Source organism: Ovis canadensis, chromosome 8 (assembly GCF_042477335.2).
Source record: "Ovis canadensis isolate MfBH-ARS-UI-01 breed Bighorn chromosome 8, ARS-UI_OviCan_v2, whole genome shotgun sequence".
Classification (NCBI taxonomy): domain Eukaryota; kingdom Metazoa; phylum Chordata; class Mammalia; order Artiodactyla; family Bovidae; genus Ovis; species Ovis canadensis.
The window spans coordinates 85501204-85524548 of NC_091252.1; the positions used below are offsets into that span (position 1 = coordinate 85501204).

A 23345-nucleotide genomic window follows, 5' to 3' on the forward strand; every position below is an offset into this window, starting at 1 on the left:
TACCACTTGACCCTGATGGTCAATTTTGCTTCCTTGTCATGCATGTGTTCACTGGGGCAGCACTTTTGATTTCCTTTAAGTACTTTTTCTTTGCTTTCACAGCTTGGCCAACTGTTTGATTTGCAAGGCCTAGCTTCCAGCCTGTCATGGCTTTTGATATGCCTTTTTCAAAACTTTAACTATTTCTCCCCTTGGATTTAAAGAGAAAGATGTCTGATTCTGTCTCCCACTCGGACATGGAGAGGGCATGTAAGCTTATTTTTTTTTCTTTTCTTAACCTTTTCTTCCAAGGAGCAAGTGTCCTTTCATTTCTTAAATAAAATTAATTTTAATTTGATGGCTGCAGTCACCTTCCAGGTGATTTTGGAGCCCAAGAAAATAAAATCTGCCCGTGTTTCCACTTTTTCCCCATATTATTGCCATGAAGTGATGGCCCCAGATGCCAAGATCTTAGTTTTTAGAATGTTCAGTTTTAAGCCAGAGTTTTCACTCCTCCTTCACCTTCCCCATGGGGCTCTTTAGTTCCTCTTTGCTTTTTGCCATTCGGGTGGTTATCATCTCCATATCTGAGGTTGTTATTTTTCTCAGCAATCTTAATTCCAGCTTGGCATTCATCCAGCCCAGCATTTCACATGATGTACTTGACATAGAAGTTAAAAAAGCAGAGTGACAACATACAGCCTTGACGTACTCCTTTCCCAATTTGAACCACTCCATTGTTCCATGTCCGGTTCTGACTATTGCTTCTTGTCCTGCATACAGGCCACTCAGGAGACAGGTAAGGTGGTCCGGTATTCCCATCTCTTTAAGAATTTTCCACAGTTGGTTGTGATCCACACAGTCAAAGGCTCTAGTGTAGTCAATGAAGCAGATGTTTTTCTGGATTCTCTTACTTCTTCTGTGATCAGCGGATGTTAGCAATTTGATCTCTGCTTCCTCTGCCTTTTCTAAATCCAGAGTGTGCATTGGGAAGTTCTTGGCTCACCTGCTGCTCAGGCCTAGCTTGAAGGATTGTGAGCATGACCTCGCTAGCATGTGAAATGTGTGTGATGGTATGAGAGTTGAAACGTTCTTTGGTATTGGAGTGAAACCGACATTTTCCAGTCCTGTAACCACTGTGGAGTTTTCCAAATATCCTGGCATACTGAGCGCAGCATTTTAACAGCATCATTGTTCAGGATTTTAAATTGCTCAGCTGGAATTCCATCACCTCCACTAGCTATGTTCTTAGTAATTCTTCCTAAGGCCCCCCTTGACTTCACACTCCATAATACCTGGCTCTAGATGAGTGACCACACCATCGTGGTTATCCTGGTCATTAAGACCTTTTTTGCACACTTCTTCTGTCTATTTTTGTCACCCCTTTTTCATCTCGTCTGCTTCTCTTGGGTCCTTTCGATTTGTCCTTTATTGTGCCCGTCTTTGAATGAAGTGTTCCCTTTGTATCTTGAATTTTCTTGAACAGATCTCTAGGCTTTCCCTTTCTATTGTTTCCCTCTATTTGCACTGATCATCTAGGAAGCTTTTCTTACCTCTCCTTGCTACTCCTGGGAATTCTGCATTCAGATGAATAGATCTTTCCTTCTCTCCTTTGCCTTTCACGTCTCTTCTTTTCTCAGCTATTTGTAAAGCCTCCTCAGGAATCATTTTGTCTTCTTGCATGTCTTTTTCTTGGGGATGGGTTTGGTCAGCACCTGCTGTAAAATGTCATGAACCTCCATCCATAGTTCTTCAGGAACTCTGTGTACCACATGTAATCCTTTAAATCTATTTGTCACTTCCACTGGATAATATAAGAGATTTGATTTAGGTCATAGCGGAATGGCCTGGTGGTTTTTCCTAGTTTCATCAATTTAACTCTGAATTTCGCAGTATGGACCTCCTGATCTAAGCCACAGTCAGCTCCCGGTCTTGCTTTTCCTGACTGCATAGAGGTTCTCCACCTTTGACTGCTGCTGCTACTGCTGCTAAGTCACATCAGTCGTGTCCAACTCTGTGCGACCCCATAGACGGCAGCCTACCAGGCTCCCCTGTCCCTGGGCTTCTCCAGGCAAGAACACTGGAGTGGGTTGCCATTTCCTTCTCCAATGCACGAAAGTAAAAAGTCAAAGTGAAGTCGCTCAGTCGTGTCCAACCCTCAGTGACCCCATGGACTGCAGCCTACCAGGCTTCTCCATCCATGGGATTTTCCAGGCAAGAGTACTGGAGTGGGGTGCCATTGCCTTCTCCGCCACCTTTGGCTACAAGGAATATAATCTGTCTGATTTCAGTATTGACCATCTGGTAATGTCCATGTGCAGAGTCTTCTCTTGTTTCGTTGGAAGAGTGTTTTTGCTATGACTACTGTGTACTCTTGACAAAACTCAAAATAGCCTTCTCCTGCCTCATTTTGTACTCCAAGGCCAAACTTGCCTGTTACTCCAGGAATCTCTTCACTTCCTACTTTTTCATTCCAATCCCCTATGCTGAAAAGGATATCTTTTTTGGCGTTAGTTCTAGAAGGTCAGGTAGGTCTTCATAGAACTGTAAACCTATGAAAAGATTGAACATATCTCGAATAATCAACCTGACAAAAAAATTGCTGGGACATCCTTGAGATGTCGCCTTCTTTCAAAATTGGAGTTCATTTTCTGCAGTCTGCTGCTGCTTTTTTCAACTAAGTTTAGATTATGTTCTAAATCCTTTGTTGTCATTTCCATAAACTTCATAGCTTCTTCACCAACAGCAGTTTCTGTCTCAAGAAACCACTTCCTTTCTCATGCATAAGAATGAACTCTTATTCATTTCCCATATCTTGGGACATATTCGTATAACTGACATCCTTTAAAATAAATCTGGATCAAGTGGTACAGGAATTGTAATAACAGGAGTTTCGTACATTGTTTGTAGGAGTAAAACTGAATCCTGCCTTGAGATGTATATTTCACTGTATCTCAACAGTAGATCGTTTGTTCATCTTATTACACAACCAACCCGATGTTAGTTCCAGATGGAAAACGTGTACCAAAAGCCATGTAGATACAGCAAAACCTCAGAGATAGTCCAGGCTGTGTTCCAGACCAGGGGACTAAACTGAAGATCATAATAAAGTGAGTCACACAAGTTTTTCATTTCCCACGTTGCATATAGTTTTGTCGACACTGTCTGAAGTCTGTGAAGCGTGCAATAACTTTATGACTAAATAAATAATATACAAAGCTTAATTAACAGCACTGTGCTTCTAAAATAAAGTAGTTTGAGCATCATCTGTGTCTTCACAAATCAAAATCTTTATGCTGGTGGAGGGTCTTGTCTCAGTCTCTCTGTCTGCTGACTGGTCAGGATGGTGGTTGCTGAAGGTTGGGGTGGGTAGGGCAATTTCTGAAAAGAAGACGACAATGAAGTTCGCCACGTCTTATGACTCTTCCTTTCACAGAGTTCTCTGGAGCATGCAGTGCCCTTTAACAGTGTTCTTACCCACAGTAGAACTTCTTTCAAAATTGGAGTTCATCTCCTGCAGTCTGCTGCTGCTTTTTTCAACTAAGTTTAGGTTATGTTCTAAATCCTTTGTTGTCATTTCCATAAACTTCATAGCTTCTTCACCAAGAGCAGTTTCTGTCTCAAGAAACCACTTCCTTTCTTATGCATAAGAATGAGCCCTTATTCATTTCAGCTTTATGATGCCGCTGCAGCAATTCAGCCACATCTTCAGGCTCCACTTCTAACTCTAGCTTCCTTGTTATTTCCACTACATCTGCACTTACTTTCTCTAATGAATTCTTGAACCCCTCCAAGTCATCTGTGAAGGTAGAAATCTACTCCCATTCTTGCGTTACTGTTGATATTTCAACCTATTCCCATGATTCACTGTTTTCAGTGGAATCTATAACCATGAATGCACTGTAAAGGGACTTCCTTGGTGGCCCAGTGGTGAAGAATCTACCTTCCAATGCAAGGAATGATGGCTTGATACCTGTTCAAAGAACTAACTGTTCAGATACCTAAGATCCCACATGTTGCCAAAAAAGTAAGCCCACGTGTCACAACTTCTGAGCCCAGGCAACCCCACTAGAGAGTCTGTGAGCTGCAATGAAGGATCCTGCATGACCCAACAAAGACCCCACATGCCTCAATTATGACCAATGCAACCAAAAAAATAAATTAGCAAATGTTTTTTAAAAGACAGTATCTTTTTTTTTAATGAATTCAGTGCAGAAATTTTTCAGTTGACTTTGCCCAGATCCAACAGAGGAATAACTATCTATGCAGCTATAGCCTATAATGTGCTTCCTAAATACAATGAATTGAACATCATAATTACTCCATGATCCATGTGCTTCGGAATGGACGTTGTGTTGGCAGCCATGAAAATAACATGAATCTCATTGTACTTCTCCATCACATTCTTGGATGCTTTGTCAATCAGCAGTAATATTTTGAAAGCATTCTTTCTTTCTGAGCAGTTGTTCTCAACATTGGACTTAAAACACTGGGCGCCAATGTTGTAAACAGGTATGCTGTCATCCAGGCTTCATTGTTTCACTTGCAGAGCTCAGGCAGAACAGGTTCAGCCTAATTCTAAAGGGCTTTAGAATTTTCCAAGTGGTAAGGGACCATTGACTTCCAGTAATCTGCTGCATTAGTCCTTATCTAGAGAATCAGCCTGTTCCTGGAATCTTTGAAGCCAGGCATTGACTACTCCTTTCCAGGTATCAAAGTCCTGGTGGGCATCTTCACCCAATAGATGGATATTTTGTCTACACTGGAAATCTCTGATTCAGTGGAGCCACCTTCATAGATTGTCTTAGCTAAATCTTTTGGAAAACTTGCAGCAGCTTCTACATCATGTCTAGTTACTACACTCTGCACTTTATGTTATGGAGATGGCTTCTTTCCTTAAACTCCATAACCCACCCCCTGCTGGCTTCAAATTTTTCTTCTGCAACTTTTTCACCTCTCTCAGCCTTCATAGAAATGAAGAGAGTTAGGACTTTGATCTCGATTAGGCTTTGGCTTAAGAAAATGTTGTGGCTGGTTGGATCTTCTACCAAAACCCATAAACCTTTCTTCATATCAGCAATAAGGATGTTTTGCATTCTCAGAAAGAGACTCACAGATTTACTTAGAGAACAAACTACTAGTTGCTGGAGGAGGGATGGGGGAAAGAGATCGTTAGGGAGTGTGGAAAGGTCATGTACACCCTGCTCTATTTAAAATGGATAGCCGTCAAGGGCCTATGGCACATGGTGTGTCTGTGTGTGTGTATACTCCTTCTGTGTGTGTCCGACTCTTTCTGTCCTCACAGACTGTAGCCTGCCAGCTCCTTTGTCCATGGGATTTTCCAACCAAGGATACTGGAGTTGTTGTCCTTTCCTTCTCCAGGGAATCTTCCCAGCCCAAAGAACGAACCCACAACTCTGCTCAATGTTATGTGACTGCCCTGTGAGGATGGGAGTGTAGGGAGAATGGATACATGTATGTGTACGGGTGAGTCCCTTAGCTGTTCACCTGAAACTATCCCAACACTGTTTGTAGATCAGCTATACCCAATATAAAATAAAAAGGTTTTTAAAAATAGACTTTTTTAGGTGGAGTAGCTGAAGCTATTCTGGGAAAAAGACACAAAGAGATGAAAAACCCAACTGCCACTTTTGAAGAGCCCAAGCAAAAGCAGGATGCCTCACATGCCCCCAACTCACAACAACACTTGAGGGTTCAGCCAGTCACTTAGCCACCCCTCTGACTCACCCTATAGACTGGGAACACCCCTCCCCTCACCCTATAGAAGGAACAAGCTCACCCCACTACCTCAGGGAGTGAGCAAGCAACAAAACTGTCATTTGTCCTCTCTCCCCTCAGCTGCAGCAGGAGCCCCAATAAAGCCTTACCTCAATTTCTTTTGATTAGGAAATTTGATTTATTTCTATTGCCTGGCCTCTGGTTGATTTCTATTGATGAAGGAGGCCAAGAGCCTGGTGTGTAACAATTTGGGAACAGAGACACATGGGGGCTGGAAGGAGGACAGGACTCAGGCTTGGGTGGGGCAGCAACTTGGTGGGTTCAGGTGACCGATGTGTCAGGGGAAGACTCTCATGCATAGGCCTGGGGACAGGGGCCTGGGTTTAATCTCTGGCAAGAGGCAATACCGGGACCATGTAGCCCCAGTGGAGGAGGCTGGCGAAGAGCCAAGTGAGTGGGAGAGCAGGAGAAAGGCAGAAAGACAGCATTAGAGTCCTGGTCAGGACAGCCAGGTGGGGGAAGACGGGGCTCTCTGGACAGGCCTGGCCACCCCCACCCGTGCATGCTCCTGGCACCTGGGCACAGTCTAGACCCCAGATGGGAGTGGAATCAACTGCGAGGTGATTTTAATGAGTGTTGACCACTAGCATACTTCCAACAACATGAAACTCCACCTGATTGCTCTTGCTACTTCGGTAAAACTCTGCTTGCATCCATTTCCACATCTATAAACAGAGAAGCCAGCCTCACTCAGTGACAAGACATGAAATGGAGCACTGCCCGTGCTGAGTCAGCGCGACCTTCCGAGCTCAGGGCTCAGTCACCCCTGAAGCAGAGGCCAAGAGCCCCATGATAACAGAGGTGGATCCCTTTGTCACAGACGTTGACCTCTCAATGTCATTGGTAGACCCCCTTCCCAAGAATCAGGAGGTCTTGCCAGCCCCAATGAGTGATGGATGATCTCACTCTTCATCAGTGGATAGCCCTGAGACGTAAACCTGAGATGCTCAATGCTGCTTGGATACTGCATAGAAGTAAACTATGAGGGGGAAGAAAATGGATCACACAGGCCACAGTGTAGATCCCCTGGAGGACAGCATTGCAGTCCGCTCCTGTATTCTTGCCTAGAGAATCCCCATGGACAGAGGAGCCTGGTGGGCTAAAGTCCATGAGGCACTGGGAGTCAGACATGGCTGACGCAACTTAGCATGCACAAAGGCACCAGAGTAGAACAAGCAGCCAGAGTGACCGCCAGGGGGCGCCCGGGGGGCACAGGCTCCCCGTCTCCACGCGGATCCTGTAAATCGGGTTTCAGACTCAGTCCTCAAACCCTTTCTAATGAGCAGTTACTTTGGCCCACAAAATGTCTAGGACTACCCTGGGACAGAAACTACTAGAAAATATATTGCTGATGACACTGCAGTTAAGGGCTCTCTCCAGGCCCTTTCCACAGATCCGCAGAGTTTTCCGGTGGGGGTGGTGTTTTTTTTGGGTGGGGGGGGCGGTGCAGGGGGCAATCGAGTCTTTTAAAGAAAAGCAGGGCTTTCCTAGAAGCTCAGTCAGTAAAGACTCTGCCTACAACGTAGGAGATCCGGCTTCGATCCCAGGGTCAGGAAAATCCCAAGGAGGAGGGCATGGCGACCCACTGAAGTCCTCTCGCCTGGAGAATCCCCATGGTCAGAGGAGCCCGGCGGGCTACAGCCCTCGGGGTCGCAATAGTCGGACACGACTGAGCGAGTAAACCACCACCGCAGGAAGACAGGCGGGAATGGGGAGGAAGGGGCGAGAAGGACTCGGAGGAGAAAGAAACGGGGAGGGACTGGAAGGGACAGGAGTGAGTCACGCAGGTCGGCTACTGCCCGGCGTCAGTGACGAGGGGAGCAGACTGGGGCGGAGAACGGACTAAAGGCTGGGCGGGTATAAATAGCTCCCCGCGAAGTCGGATCCAACCAGTCTCCAGCTGGCGATGGACTGGAAGGCTGGCCCCGGAGCGCGTCTTGGTTTCACGGCTCTGGTGCTCCTCGTGGCTCCCCGGTTCTGCACGGCGGGAGGCGGTGAGTTCGGGGATTAACCTGCGAGGAGAGGACATGGGGCCATAAGACCCGAGAGGGACGGGGTGTCCGAGGCGGTTCGGGGAACACGCGACTGGGCCCCCTCCCTGTTTAAAGCTCCGCGCGCTCCTTTCCCGCTGGGCTCCTGCTCCCCGCCTCCTCTCGCGGCTGGCTGCAGTCCCCCTGCAGGGAAAAGACAAGATCTGGGTGAAAAAGGAATCCCATCAGGAAGGGAGGGAAGGCAGGGAGACATGAGAGGCAGGTGGGCGTCACGAAATGCTGCTGCAGCCCCCCGGGCTCCCCCGTCAGGAATTCGGAGTCACTGAAGCGGGTGCAGGAAAGGTGGCGGCCGCTTCCGAGGGACCGAACCCACGGGGGTTCAGGGGAAGGCTGGGTGGAGTCTGACCAGTTGCCTTGGCCGCAGGAGAGGCGGCGGGAGATGGGCAAGGGTCGAGGTGGAGTCTGCCATTTGGGCGGGAAGTGGGGGGCCCAGTGCAGGAGGGCTGGGCGGGGAGATGGGTGGAGTCTGTCGTAGGAAGCTTCCTTAGAGTCCTGCTTGGTTACAACACTATTTTTTTTTTCGAATTCCTCCCCATCCCAAGAACCTCAGAGCCTCCAACCACTTCCCATCTGTGAAGGGATCCTAAACCTGCCTTCTTTCAACTGGCATCCTATCTTCTTGCCTGAGAATTCACCCCAGCAGAAGCCTCCCAGCCTAGCCCCCAGGACATAAAGCAGGAGAGATGGGAGAAGAGCTTCCCAAAGTGTGTGACACAGGGCACGAGGGTGAGGACGGGCACCCCCACTTCTACCCTTCAGTCCCACACTCATATTCCCTGAGACTATGGAGACAGTGGCCTAGAATAGCTATTATTTAAGACAGGAGTTGGAGAACCTTTTCTTCAAAAGATAGAGAGTAAATCTGTTTGTCTCGACAGGCTATTTGGTGTCTGTGTGCATTCTACATCTCCACGTTTGTGCTACAAGAGCAGGCAAAGACGACCTGGATAAAACCTAAAGAATCATGTGACTTCCCTGGGTCACAAAACAGTAACAGATGACTCATCCCCTAGGGACTAGTGCAAGGGATTCCTTAGCTGCCTGTTGGTGAACCAAAAACTTGCTCTGTCCTGCCTTGTAGGTTCTGGGTGGTGTGAATGTGAAAGGATTGTGGGTCCAGCAGATATGGGCTAATGTCCCCTGACCCCCTCTGCTCTAGAGTGGTTTCCATGGTCCATGGAGATATAGGGGACACTGCATGAAGCCTCAGGCATGAGCAGGGTAGTATGTGCATGCTAAGTCGCTTCAGTCATGTCCAACTCTTTATGATCCTATGGACTATAGCCCACGAGGGTCCTCTGTCCAAGAGATTCTCCAGGCAGGAACACTGGAGTGGGTTGCCATGCTCTCCTCCATGGGATATTCCCTCACTCAGGGATAGATCCCACATCTACTCCAACTCCGACATTGCAAGTGGATTCCTTACTGCTGAGCCACGGGGGCAGGCCCTGGAGAATAGTGGTCCCACAACAATTCTGATGTCAGGCCTAGGCCACCTGCTGCTCTCTCTTATTTGTTGCCTCTGGCCCTTCTTATGCCAAACGACAATATCTCTTTAATCCTCTGATGGCTGGTCTATCTAAACTAATGATTAGGGTTTGATGAGCCCAGATCATGATAGACAATGTTGGCATTTCATGACCAGAGGCCTCACCTCCACCAGCCCACAGGACCACACCAGGAGCCACATTTAAATGGTGTCGTATTCCCCACTGCAAATCACATGGCCTTTCTTCAGGACATAAAGGGTCTGTGTTGTGAACCTCCAAGTAAAATGCCATATTCGGCACATAGCACCTTTCAGAGCACAGATACCTCTGACATCACAGGTTCTGCTGGGTCATCTGCCCAAGAAGCAGGTCATCATTCACCACTCATCTGTGACTGCTTTTGTGCTAGGATAGCAGTTGTAACAGAAAGCCATGATCTGCAGAGCCTGAATATGTCATATGTACAATTATAGAAATTTATGGACACACTGGGAATTAAATGGAGATCGGATAGGGTCGACACTCCTGCAGCCCTGGAGGGTTGTAGGTTGGTACTCCTCTCTGTCATTTTCTCCAGAATATGATATTGCTTACATGTACTATTGGGGGATGAAGGTCCGTGTCAGAAGTGTGAACTTGGAAATCGCTGCTGTGGTAGCCCTCACCACATGGTAACTTACTAACTGTGAAGATTTTTCATTCATATGCAAATGCAGTGGATGTGAAATGAGCACTATGAGGACCAGTGAATGGGTGACACTCCTGTGGGCAGGACGTGGGACAGAAGTGTATTCCTTACACAGATCAGAGGCACCACAGTAATAACAGGCGGGCCATGACGATGTTTCAGACTGCTGGACATGATGACAGTCCCACTCTAGGTCCTTATGAACGTGGCGGTGGCTTCTCTGCCAAGTGTACACTTACCCCAGTCAATGACCGTGTGGCTTCCAAGGCCAGAAGGACTTCTGCACTTGCTGTGGTGATAAGAGGGCCCTCCTTGCTGATGCCTGGCATCTCTGTCTCTAGGAATGGATTCTGAATATAAGACCTGACTCAGTGCTGGATACTGCACAAAGGACCTGGACATTTTGTTGGGATGTCTGCTCAGGTTCCTGAACATCCAGCCTTGTGTTTGTCTCTGTTTTTTATATAATTTTTCCTTTCAACTGTGTAGTTTTTAGCAGGGCTCACTGCTCATCTGTCTGCCTCTAGGATCGCCCTGTGCTAGGAGCCAGCGTGGTACTCTCTGCAGTGAGGCCTGGCTACAGGGGGGCTCTCTGGTCCCCTTGGCCGCTGCATCTGCTTTGTTTCTGACATAGGGCACTCCCCCTGGCATCAGCTCTTCCGCCTTCTCCATCCTCACTCCTGCTGGAAGCGCCCAGGAACACCAGTCCCACCACCGACCCTGACCCTCAGCAAAAGTCACCCTGGAGCTGTTGGAGATGCTTCTCATCCATTCTTTCCTCTCGGGCTCCATAGAACCTGGGGGACTGCACACTTTCCTGCCCTTTCATACCGTGTCCACCCTGGCACATTCACTTCTCTGAGCCTTTGATCCCCTCCTCTACCACCTGCCTCGGAAGTTCTGGATTTTCTCTTTCATGCCATGTGGGCCAGGCCTTCTCCAGGATCCCAAGACCCATCAAAGTGGTAGATCAGCAGCATCTCCCTGGCCTTGCTAAACCCTGTGACCCCAATTGTGAATTCTCCTTTCTGTAGCTTTCGGTTCTGTGTTGGCCTTATCAGCACAGTAGAGATAATGTTGTGTGGTTTCTCCACTTGCTCAGCCTGTAGGTGGTGTTGGGAGCAGAGGGGCCTTCCTGCTCTACCAACCCAGCCCTGCAGCTTTCCTCTGCTCTCACATAAGTTGGGGGAGGAGGTAACGGGTCTTCTCCAAAACCTGTCCTCACCTGCGTTTTCCTTCACAGGAGCTCACTCTCTTTGCTACAACTTCGCTGTTGATCCTCAGCCCAGAAATGGAGAGCTGTGGTGTGTCATTCACGGCCAGGTAGATGATTCATCCTTGAATCTGCCATGAGTAGTTGCTCAATCCTGTCTGACTCTTTGCAACCCCATGGACTTATACAGTCCGTGGAATTCTCCAGGGTTGAATACTGGAGTGGATAGCCTTTCCTGTTTCTAGGGGATCTTCCCAACCCAGGGATTGAACCCAGGTCTCCCACATTGCAGGTGGATTCTTTACCATCTAGGAAAGAAGCTAGATGGCACCAGGGAAGCTCAAGAATACTGGAGTGGGTAGCCTCTCCCTTTTCCAGGGGATCTTTCTGACCCAGGAATTGAGCTGGGGTCTCCTGCATTGCAGGTGGATTCATTACCTGCTGAGCCACCAGGGAAACCCTTAAGTTTCTTTCTTTCTTTCTTCCTTTTTAAAAAAATATTTATCACTAGTCCTGGGAATTATTTGTTTATAAGATGAAATACTTTGTCTTACGAAAAGAAAAATTAAAAAATGCACTCACCTTGTACAAGAAAAAGCAGTGTTGGAGGAAGAAAACTTACAAGGTAGAAGGAAAAAAAAAGAAAAAATACAATAGAAACAGAAACTACTCTTTCATGGAAAGTTGCCTTTTTAAATTTTTTTTAATACAGACGAGTTCTGCCTTCTTGCTTTGGGGAAAGTAGGAGAGGAATTTACTGAAACATCTTAAATTTGGCAGATGCTAGCATTTCTCAGTGCCAGATGTGGGTTTGGGTCACGTCAATAGTAAAAAATCCCTTTTACTGCACCTAGAACAGTGCTATGCACAGAATGGGTGCCCGAGTTGTGTTGCGTAGGAAAAAAAAAAAAAGTAAACAGATTTTGTGCTTATCTTCAAGGCTGGCTTAAGTAGAAAATGAATTTTTTAAAACACTTGAAAAAATTAAAGAATTCAATTTATTTATTTTTTAATTACATATGCATCATGAGGAAGACACTCAATACCTAGCCACTGATCAGCGCCTCCCTGGAGTCAAAGCTCCTCCCAGACAGCTCAGGGTGTTACTAGTTGAAGCTGGTTATGACTCAGATCCTACCACCTATGAAAGTAACAAGTGGTTGAAAAGGACAAGTTGGTTTGCTCAGGAGCCCCGGGAAAATAGTGGCCTAAAGTCCTCAGACCGCCTCCAAGTTTCCAGGCTAGAAAGGGGGCAGAGGTGGCTGCTGCAGGGCGCATCAGCGTCTTGAGCACAGTCAGGGTGGTTGGCACAAGCCGAACATTTGAGCACCACCAAGCTTATGCTTTCAACCAGTCTGGGGGTCTGCGTGCTTGCAGCCAGCAGTTTTGATGTGCTGGGGGTCTGCTTCCTGTAGAAGCAACTTGAGGCTTGTGTCAGCTCTTTGTTATCTTTCAGGGAACTGGGAGTTTCATGACACTGCTCTGTGGCTGGTCACAGTCTAAATTGTTACCAGTTTCCCAGCCTAAGGAGTATTCCTTTCTCCATCTTCACATGTTCTAATCCTTAACTCTTAAACCACCATTTTGAGACTCACAGGAGGCCTGGCTGACTAAAACTTTTCTACAAACGAGAGGCAGACAGAGACCATGGGGGCGGGTCTTTCCCACTAAGGCGCCCTAGGGCCCTTTTGGTTACAAGAGCATTTATTACCCATTTTTCCATGATCCCAAGAAGCTCAGGGCCTCCAACAGCTTCCTGTCTCTTGAAGAGAGTCTAAACATGCCCTCTGTCAACTGGCATCTTATCCCTTTGTCTGATAACTCACCCAGCAAACCCCTCTGACCTGGCCCCCAGGACCTAACTTAGGAGGCATGGACACAGGGTTTCGCAGAGTGTGACACAGGGCTCGAGGGTGAGGCAGGGCATCCCCACGCCTACCCTTTGCTCCCACATTCATAGTGTCTAGGAATTGGGACACCGTCAGCAGTGGCACCCCACTCCAGTACTCTTGCCTGGAAAATCCCATGGCTGGAGGAGCCTGGTAGGCTGCAGTCCATGGGGTCGCTAACGACTGAGCGACTTCACTTTCACTTTTCACTTGCATGCACTGGAGAAGGAAATGGCAACCCACTCCAGTGTTCTTGCCTGGAGAATCCCAGGGACGGGGGAGCCTGGTGGGCTGCCATCTATGGGGTCGCACAGAGTCGGACACGACTGAAGCAACTTAGCAGCAGCAGCAGCAGCAGCCTATAATGGTTATTGATTAAGGTAGGAGTTGACAGATATTTCTTCTACAGAAGAAAGTAAATCTCAAGGTCTCATTAGGCAATTTGGTATCTGTATCTGGGTGCAAAAGGAGCTTCCGCATTTGGGGAGCAGCAGGAGCCAAATATAATGTATAAATCAACTGAGAACCAGACTTGTCCACTGTCCCAGTTTCTGACCCCAGTAATGAGTGATCCATTCCCTAGAGAATCATCCAAGAGCTGCCTCAGTTGTCTGTTTATGAACCAGAAACGAACCCTGTCCTGCCTTGTAGCTTCTGGTGGTGGGACTGTGATAGGAGTGTGGATCTGGCTGTTATGGGCTAATGCACCCCCTCGGCTGTAGACTGGCTTCCTTGGTTCAAGGAGCCGCAGGGGACACTGCATGAAGTCACAGATGTGATCAGGGGATAGTGGCCCTGTATCAACTCTGGTGTCAGGCCTAGGTCCCCTGCTGGTACATCTTATTTGTTCCCTGTGGCCCTGGTTATGCCAAGCCACATAATCACTTCTATCCTATGACGGCTGGCCTATCTGAACTAATGGTTAGAGGTTGGGTGAACCCAGATCATGATGGGCAAGTCTGACATTCCATGACCAGAGGCCTCATCTCTGCCAGGCCCCAGGACCATACCAGGAGCCACGCTGAATGGTATGGGCTTTCTCACTGCAAGTAGTGTATCCTTTCTTCAGGACACTAGGAGTCTGTGTTGTGAGCCTCCAAGTAAAATGCCACATACAGCATGTAGCACCCTTCCGAACACAGATAGCTGTGACATCACCGGTTCTGTTGGGTCATCTGCCCAAGAAGCATGTCCAGCCACACTCATCATTCATCAATTGTGACTACTTTTGTGCCAGGAAAGAAGTACAGTGATTTATAACAAAGAGAAAAGTAATTAACTCAAAAGTCTAGTGTTGCTAACATCAAAACTACTATATTCCTTTTTCTATATCCCAATTACATGGATTAATATCCTTCAGGTGCCTAAAAGATAAAGAATATGGAGGCCTGGCAGCTGTCATTGACTCAACAGTGAAACCTGTCACCAATATAATTTTTAGCTCTTTAGAAAGGCTCTGTATCTGTAGATGCTTTAAGCTTTGTGCCTCTCACGGTTGGGGGCCATAAACAATCACAAGTTGTAAAAGTCCAGGCAGACCGGTCAGGTAAGTTAGAAAGCCATCAAAGGGGTTTAAACTGAGACATTCTTTTTATATGCAGGAGACTGTTAACTGGAGCCCTAAGTTAATTCCTTTGAGAGGAAGGTGACTGGGGATGGCCCCCTGATATGTCAGAAGAGTGGAAAGCACAGTACAATAAGGCAGGCAGACTCTGGTTTTGGGGGGTAGACGTTCAGGAAAACCCAGGGGGAAGCCCTGAAGCCAGATCACACCTTTGCATATGTCTGGCTTCCTTTCTCATGACCTTTGCCATGGGCAGGATTCCTCACGCTGGCTCCCAGTACATCTCTTCTTTGCGTGTCTACATTTCTTTAAAGGCGTGCCTCCTGGTAAAGGCACTAGTCTTTGGATTAGAGCCCAACCTAATCTATGCTGACCTCACCTTGGTTGGATTACATCTGCACACACCCTATTTCCAGGTGAGGTCTCCTTCACCTAATGGTAGGACTTTACCACGTTTGGGCCCCTAAAATAAAGGAGTTTCAATAAACATTCATGTGATTCTCACTGGGCAAAAAAGGTACAGTGTATAATTGAATTCTCTGCATCACTGAATATATTCCTGACAGGAGAAAACTTCAAGTTTGTCTAGACATTAGTGAAAACTGAAAGGTTAAAATTTTTTCTGATGTTGTCTTCTTCTCATCCTGGTATGAATGTATGAGCTCAAACATCCTCTGTGTTTGAGCATTGTTTTTAGGTGTTTCTGAGGTCAGCAGTGTTCTCTGTTAGCCAGTTCAGTGCAGTCGCCCTTTCTAAGTGGAAAATATTCATCCAAGAGCTAATTCTCTAGTTTTGTTGTGCATGAGCTGGTTTAGAGCACCTGATAAGGGTCCATCTAGGTTGTGGGTAGTCCTTTAAATAATATCTTTTCCAGTATGCATAATTTCCTGGTTGCAAGTCATGGAACATCTAATCTTCATCCATAAATTATTGAGATGTGATTTAGAAGCAAGCTTAGAATGTCTTTTTAATAATTCCATTAGGGGCTTCCCTGGTGGTTCATTGGTAATGAATCTGCCTGCCAATGCAGGAGACACAAGTTCAATCCCTGTCCGGGAAGATCCCACATGCTGTGAAACAGCTAAGCTCATGGGCCACAAATACTGAGGCTGTGCTCTGGAGCCTGGGAGCCTCAACTGCTGAGCCTGTGTGCCCCAACTACTGAAGCCCGCAGCCTAGAGCCTGCACTCTGCTACAAGAAGAGTCATCACAGTGAGCGGCTCTCGCACCGTAACTAGAGAGCAGCAAGTAGAGAAAGCCCACACACAGCAGTGAAGACCCAGCACGACCAAAAATAAATACATCTTAAAAAGATAATTCAGTTAAACTGCACAATCATGTAACACAACAAATAGGAGTAGCACAGCGTATCTATTCTTTTGTGTCCAGCACTTGCCTCTCAAATCCTTTTTATGAGGCATCTATGTTTTTACTGCAGTAATTTATTCTTTATTGATTGCGTTATACTGTTCCATTTCTGGCTATATCACACTTTATCCTTTCTTCTGTCCTGGATACATTTTTACACATTAACATGTTAGTATGTTAATATGCATATTAATCTACATGATAATTCAACTGGTAGCCTCATACTTTTGTGTCATGACATCTAGGCAGTTAGCACTTGACTGTGGTTTCTGCATATGTATTAATCTGCTAGGTCTCTAAAGAAAAGCTGGTTTTCTATACTCAGAACACCAAATATGCTACCAAAATGTGGGTTTTAGAAACTCTGCTCCAGGAACCAGGACTCCGACCAAACGTATACTTCCTATTGTATCACAACACAGACTATAACCACACACCGCCGACTGAGTGGTTTCAACAAGTCTTCCTGGAGGTGAGGATTTTATCACATGAATTAAGAACATTCAGCCCATAAAAGAACACGGTAACTTAACTATACATGAAAGTGAGTGTGAACACATAAATTATGTCTCATTAAATCACAGAAGTATATCCCTAATGCATTGTCTTCTTAACAGAATTAAAAAAATGCCAACCCTGCCCCCTATCCCAATTCCACCCCACATGAAGGGAAGTCTAATGGAAAGAATAGAACTGGAAGTCTTAATTGATTGTGAGCAAATATTTGACTTTTGCAAATCCTCAAAACGACCAAGTCAGTACATCTTAAGGGCCTATCAACAGCCATGGAAAGTGAAGGAATTCTTAAGCATAAGCTTCTTTAGCTTCTTGTTAAACCCCACTCTGAGTAGAAGGTAGTATATTAGATCAACAGCCAGACTGTCATCAAGGGTCAGCTTTTGCCACCCAGAGTTGGGTTAACATTGTACCTTCTCATAGTCCAGGGAGAAACATCCAAATGATGGAATAGCTGTTAGAACACTGGGGGAAATGTTCAGCTAGATAGTGCTATCATCAGAGAACAAAAGGTTTTTTTCATCAAAGGGCTGGGAAAGCCTGAGTAAGATCTCAGGACAACTCCCCACCCCACCACGTCTACATCTCAAACCTGGGGCCCCCAAAGGAGAAGACACTTGTCTTCATCCCCACCCCCACTGCACTGTCCTGCTGCCCACACCAGCCTCTTCTACCCCAACAACAGGGTGGTTCCCAACCCTACAGGGAAGTGTGGGGGCCCAAGACAAAGACAGAACATCATCTTGGTAAAGATGGGTTCAGTGGACAGTGGCTTGGTGAGACCCGAGGCTCACCTCTCCCAAGTCCTGACCAGAACATGCCTGCCTAGGAGCCAGAGGCCGGCTGGCTTCTCACCTGCTGTGGTCCCTGATTTCTTCATAAGATTCATGACGATGAAGCAGTTAGAACTAACTGGGTGATGATCAATAGGATAATGCAAGCTACCAATCAGATGGATGCAGACTGGCTGATATCTGGGGCCATTATTAGTGGTTCTAAAATGAAAAAGCAAAAGCCTTGTCAAATCTAAGAATACACCTTCCTCAGCACCTGCTGTCCTTAGCGCCTGTCCCCCATATAGTTACTGACTCATGTGAAGGCACGCTTCAGGTCCGGGTATGGAAAGATTAATGGGCTTATGCTCTGTCTTCGTGGAGCTTATATTTCTCCTGAGTTGTGTTAGTTGCTCAGTCATGTCCAACTCTTTTGAGAACTCAAGGACTGTAGCCAACCAGGCTCCTCTGTCCATGGGATTCTCTGGGCAAGAATACTAGAGTGGGTTACCATTTCCTACTCCAGGGGATCTTCCCAACCCAGGGATCGAACCCAGGTCTCCTGCCTTGCAGGCAGATTCTTTACCGTCTGAGTCACTGAGACAGCAAGTGTCCATCTGATTATCTTTCAGGTGGACATGTTTACTGTGAGGAGTCCTTTTTGAGGAGGACACAATTGGGGGCACTTAATTCTCTCTGGGAAGGAATAAGGGCTTCATTAAGTGACACTGGAGCTGGTTAAAGGCTCAGTATGACAGGAGGGAGAGAAGGCCTGGAAACATAATGCATATATAGATTTGGGGACCATCGTGCAGTGCCTGGGGTCTGGGTCATTGGTTAATGGGGAAGGAGGCTCCTGTGCTGAGGGAGGTGGGCTGGGACAGGAGGATGCTGGCAAGTTCTGTGCTATGCCCATCACTGACTGTCCAGACAGGAAGTCCACCAAGAGATCAGTCACTCCATCCATCCATCATATTTTCAATTACACACACATATGTGCTCACATCCACACATGAAGGCTCTACACCTTTGAAGAGAGCTGCCACCTCCCCCACACCCCGCTCAGGTACCTGTGGTCTCTGGAGCAGCATGTTCTCCCAGTGTTCCAGGAATTCCCTAAGCCAATAGCTGCAGTCTCCTGTTGAGATGGTCCTGAAATACTTTGCTAGTTCCTGGTCGTTCTCCCACTCCTCCTTGATGCCTGTGGCTCCAGGATCAATGACTGTCCAGGTTACGCTCATGGTGTCAAGGAGGAGGGCTGTCCGTCCATTGAGACTGAAGTGCAAGGATGCACCAGAGCATTGCTCAGCTTCACGTTGACAGCACATTTTGACCTGCAGGGTGGGAGGACCTGCAACCCCCACACACAATGAATCTTTCTGGACTCTCCACAGTCCCTCCTCCCCAGTCACTCAAATGTGTCTGCACATCTAGGGGCCTGTGATCTTCTGACCATGACCTCCCCCTCTTACCCATCAGGTCCACCGGGTCTCTAAAGCTGGATCGTGTTCAGTCCTTTCACAGGAATCCTCTCCTTGCATGCACTCTTTCTCTTGCTGTCTCCAGCTCCCCATCCCCTTCCCAAACTTACCCCTCGTCTCCTTTTTGTCCAGTTTGGTGACAGGCAGGACCATCTTGAGCTCTTTTCCTGCTTCTGCCAGTGTTTCGCTCAATCCGGTCCACACGTTCGTGTCGTTTACCTCCTTCCCCAGGAAACCCAAAGGTTTGACCTTGTTGCTGTCACTGTCATACTGAAGGAAAGGCTTTGTGTTCATGGAGGCCTGGACTCGACACCAGGGCTGGCCAGGTCTGGACTGAGATTTGATAGTGAGGTCAAGGCACAGAGAGTGGGCATCTGTGAGAGAAAACCACAGGTATGGCTGGGAGTTTTCTCCTCCAGGGCCTGGTTGCAGAGGGAGGGGTCTCTATCCCAGACCCCCTCCTCTGCTGCATCCTCAGTCCTGCCTCTCCTTTAACTGTCTGAGCTTTAGTTAAACACTTTGATGCCACCATGGATCTTTTCCGTCCATATACTATTAGCAGGAAGATTTATCTGATATATGGTGGCTCAGGCAGTAAAGAATCTGCCTGCAATGCAGGAGACCCAGGATTGATCCCTGGAGAAGGAAATGGCAATCCACTCCAGTATTCTTGCCTGGAGAATGGACAGAGGAGCCTACAGAGTGCATAGGCTGGCAAAGAGTTGGACACACCTATGGACGGAGGAGCCTGGTAGGCTACAGTCCATGGTGCCGCGAAGAGTCAGACACGACTGCGTGACTTCACTTTGACTTTTTACTTTCATGCACTGGAGAAGGAAATGGCAACCCACTCCAGTATTCTTGCCTGGAGAATGGACAGAGGAGCCTACAGAGTCTGTAGGCTGGCAAAGAGTTGGACACACCCATGGATGGAGGAGCCTGGTAGGCTACAGTCCATGGGGCCGCGAAGAGTCAGACACGACTGAGCGACTTCACTTTGACTTTTTACTTTCATGCATTGGAGAAGGAAATGGCAACCCACTCCAGTATTCTTGCCTAGAGAATCCCAGGGGTGGGAGAGCCTGGAGGGCTGCCGTCTATGGGGTCACTGAGTTGGACACAACTGAAGTGACTTAGCAGCAGCAGCAGCAGCAAGTGACTAAATATGCACATGCCAGCTTGTGAGGCAGCAAAAACAGAAGACAGTGTCTGGTTTCTAGAGACTTCAAATCTATCTGAACAGACAAGACTTTCAACAGAATGGGGAGAAGGATGCCATAGGACACATGCCGCATTCACGATGGGCCCCTGGTCATCAGGAAAGTCTTACTGGAGTAGGAGGTGGGGCTTGCCAGGAGAGGGAACGCTGCTACAGGAGCACAGGCCCAGGCACCATGCCTTGGGTGGGGTCCCGGAAGGCAGGGTGTCATCTCCTGGGCAGCCAGTCCAGCTAAACCACACCCTGTCCTAAGAGCAGGTGGACAGGCGCCCACCAGGGTGGAGCCCCTTCCCTCCCCATTTTCTCATGTCCTCCCTCCCCCACCAGAGCCCCAGATCCAGGACACTCACTGCCCAGAGTCTTCCCGGCTTCTGTCAGCAGTAGTGTCAGCAAAAGACGACCTGCACTGTGAGCCACTGACATTCCTCCCTGCAGTTTTAGGAGAGTGACCAGCAAAAGGTAGTCTGGGCTGTGTCTATACCTCTGTCTCCTGGCACTGCCCAAAGTCTTCAGTCCTAGACTGAGGAAGCCCTGTTGAAATACAAGAAAAATAACACTTATACCCAGGAAGTATTTCTTAAGTTTCAAATGTAATTACTCATTAAAAAAAAAAATAGTCATGACATTACAAAGCCAAATTCACTTTGAATAACTATCCTCCCTCCAAAAAAGCCCCTTTCTGGTGTGAGCAAGCAAAGCCCACGTTTTGTTGGCTCTTCTGCTCATTCCTTGAACCACTTCCTTCTCTGATCTTTCTTTGAACTCACTTCCTCCCTCACTCACAGGGCACCAGCACTGGTACCCTCCGCTGCCATCTCCTGCTCAGTTATCCCTTCTTTTCTCCTACATCCACTTTCCATCCTAACCTCTCAAACTTTCTCTGTAATGATTACGATTCCCTACATGGTAGTCACTCAGTTGTGTCCGACTCTTTGTGACCCCATGGACTGTAGAGCCTGCCAGGCTACTCTGTCCATGGGATTCTCCAGGCAAGAATACTGGAGTGGGTTGTCATTCCCTTCTGTTAATCAAACTAGCAGCCGCCGACCCCACCAGGTCTGTCATATCGGAGGAGGGTGTACAACAGAGTCCAATAGTCCTGTTGGAGCCGAGCTCCAGAACAGCCAGGAATTTATTATCGTTTGCTCATCTGCAAGTGGCAAAGGCCTCCTAGGGACCCAGAGAAGCAAGCTCACCGCAAAACATTGGCGGATCTTCCCTAGTCAAGCAGCAGCAGCGGCCCCCTCCCGCCTTTCCCAGCTCCCTCCACTATGCTACCCGTCTCCAGCACGACATCCGCCGCGCAGGTGGCTCAACCCCGCGGTCTTCTGACTGGTGGCTTCGGGGCGGCAAGAGTAGACAGAACATTTGCTGGGGCCCGTCCTGGTTTCGTCCTCACCCCCCACTCCTTCTCCGCACCCGGCTCCTGCGATCGGCGGGGCGCGGTCCTCACCTGCACGGTCCAGCCAAGGTCTCTTCTGCGTAGGTTGAGGCTGTCGAGTTCACAACGACAAGGGAAGTTCAGAAACTCTCCTCGGGGTTTCGTTTTGGGGTTTTCAGTTTGAATCGCTCTTTCGAATCTTAGCCCGACGCCCCGTGGCCCCGGCTCGGGGGAAGCTCGGCCGGCGGCTTCGGAGAGGCGTCGCTGGAGCGCGGACCCCGGGCGGCAGCGGAAGAGGGGCCCCGGGCCGAGGGGCTGCGGTCGGGGGACGTCGCCCCGGGAGGCCCGCCCGGCCGGTGAATGAGTCTCTGTAAGGCAGTGCCCAGGGCTGGGGGGTGATGACCAGGCACTTTCCGGTTGTCAGTCTGGGCGCCGCCGCGGTGACTTCGGGGACCCAGGACCTGGGACGGGGCCGGCCAACGAGCCACGGGCGACTTCTCAGTCCTGCCCGGGTGAGTTTCCAGGCTCTCAGGCTCCGCCACTCTCTTCTCTATCAGCCTTTCCCCTGTTTCCTGGCCACCTGACCAGCTGCCCCAAGTCAGTCCTTCATGGATGGCATTCTTTATAAGGGCAGCTCAGTTAGAACTGGACACGGAACAACAGACTGGTTCCAACTAGGAAAAGGAGTACACCAAGGCTGTATATTGTCACCCTGCTTATTTAACTTATATGCAGAGTACATGATGAGAAACGCTGGGCTGGAAGGAAGCCCAGGTTGGAATCAAGATTGCCAGGAGAAATATCAATAACCTCAGATATGCAGATGACACCACTCTTATGGCAGAAAGTGAAGAGGAACTAAAGAGCCTCTTAATGAAAATGAAAGAGGAGAGTGAAAAAGTTGGCTCGACATTCAGAAAACGAAGATCATGGCATTTGGTCCCATCACTTAATGGGAAATAGATGGGGAAACAGTGGAAACAGTGTCAGACTTTATTTTTCTGGGCTCCAAAATCACTGCAGATGGTGACTGCAGATGTGAAATTAAAAGTCGCTTACTCCTTGAAGGAAAGTTATTACCAACCTAGACAGCATATTAAAAAGCAGGGACATTACTTTGTCAACAGAGGTCAGTCAAGTCAAGGCTATGGGTTTTCCAGTGGTCATGTATGAATGTGAGAGTTGGACTAGAAAGAAAGCTGAGTGCAGAAGAATTGATGCTTTTGAACTGTGGTGTTGGAGAAGAGTCTTGAAAGTCCCTTGGATAGCAAGGGAATCCGACCAGTCCACCCTAAAGGAGTTCAGTCCTGGGTATTCATTGGTAGGACTGATGTTGAAGCTGAAACTCCAATATTTTGGCCACCTGATGTGAAGAGCTGGCTCATTTGAAAAGACCCTGATGCTGGGAAAGATTGAGGGCAGGAGGAAAAGGGGATGACAGAGGATGAGATGGTTGGATAGCATCACCGACTCAATGGACATGGTTTGGGTGGACTCTGGGAGTTGGTGATGAACAGGGAGGCCTGGCATACTGCAGTTCATGGGGTCGCAAAGAGTCGGACACGACTGAGTGACTGAACTGAACTGAAATAAATAGATGAGCTAAATAAAATACATGGCAGCAGGCTGTTTATTCTTCCGACATTCTGTTACTCCCACCGCCTTTCTAGGTGGTCTGTGATCAAGTCTGGGACAAGTTAGAGGGTGCAGGGCACCACCCCACTCCTAGGGACAGTCCTTCTCTGTTCCTCCCCAACAGTGGTTCCACGTTCACCTTGAACCTCCAGGGTCCGAGGGACACGGTCTTCCCCAGCACCCCTCACTTCACACTGCCTCCCACACGGAATGTCTGTTGTGTATTGGTTTGATCTGATTTCAAATCCACTTGCTTTTGACTTAAATGAAGTTGTACTACTTGTTTATGACTTAAATGA

At 47.9% G+C, this 23345-nt stretch overlaps 2 protein-coding genes across 2 annotated transcripts in view; one reads left to right on the top strand and one right to left on the bottom strand.

Moving 5' to 3' along the window:
- Positions 1-7600: 7600 nt before the first annotated feature.
- LOC138444955 (UL16-binding protein 3-like) overlaps positions 7601-23345 on the top strand; it is a 46407-nt gene continuing 30662 nt past the window's right edge. The window contains exon 1 of the mRNA XM_069598700.1: positions 7601-7772. Coding sequence (XP_069454801.1) covers positions 7685-7772 — 88 coding nt within the window. The 5' untranslated portion in view covers positions 7601-7684. The remainder of the gene's footprint in view (positions 7773-23345) is intronic.
- Positions 16489-22085, bottom strand: LOC138444970 (retinoic acid early transcript 1E-like). Its single transcript, XM_069598714.1, has 5 exons — positions 21484-22085; positions 20381-20561; positions 18922-19185; positions 18401-18681; positions 16489-17552 (listed from the first exon to the last, which is right to left on the bottom strand). Exons 2-5 carry the CDS (start codon positions 20451-20453, stop codon positions 17544-17546), a joined length of 627 nt encoding a protein of 208 aa, XP_069454815.1. The 5' UTR covers positions 20454-20561; positions 21484-22085; the 3' UTR covers positions 16489-17543.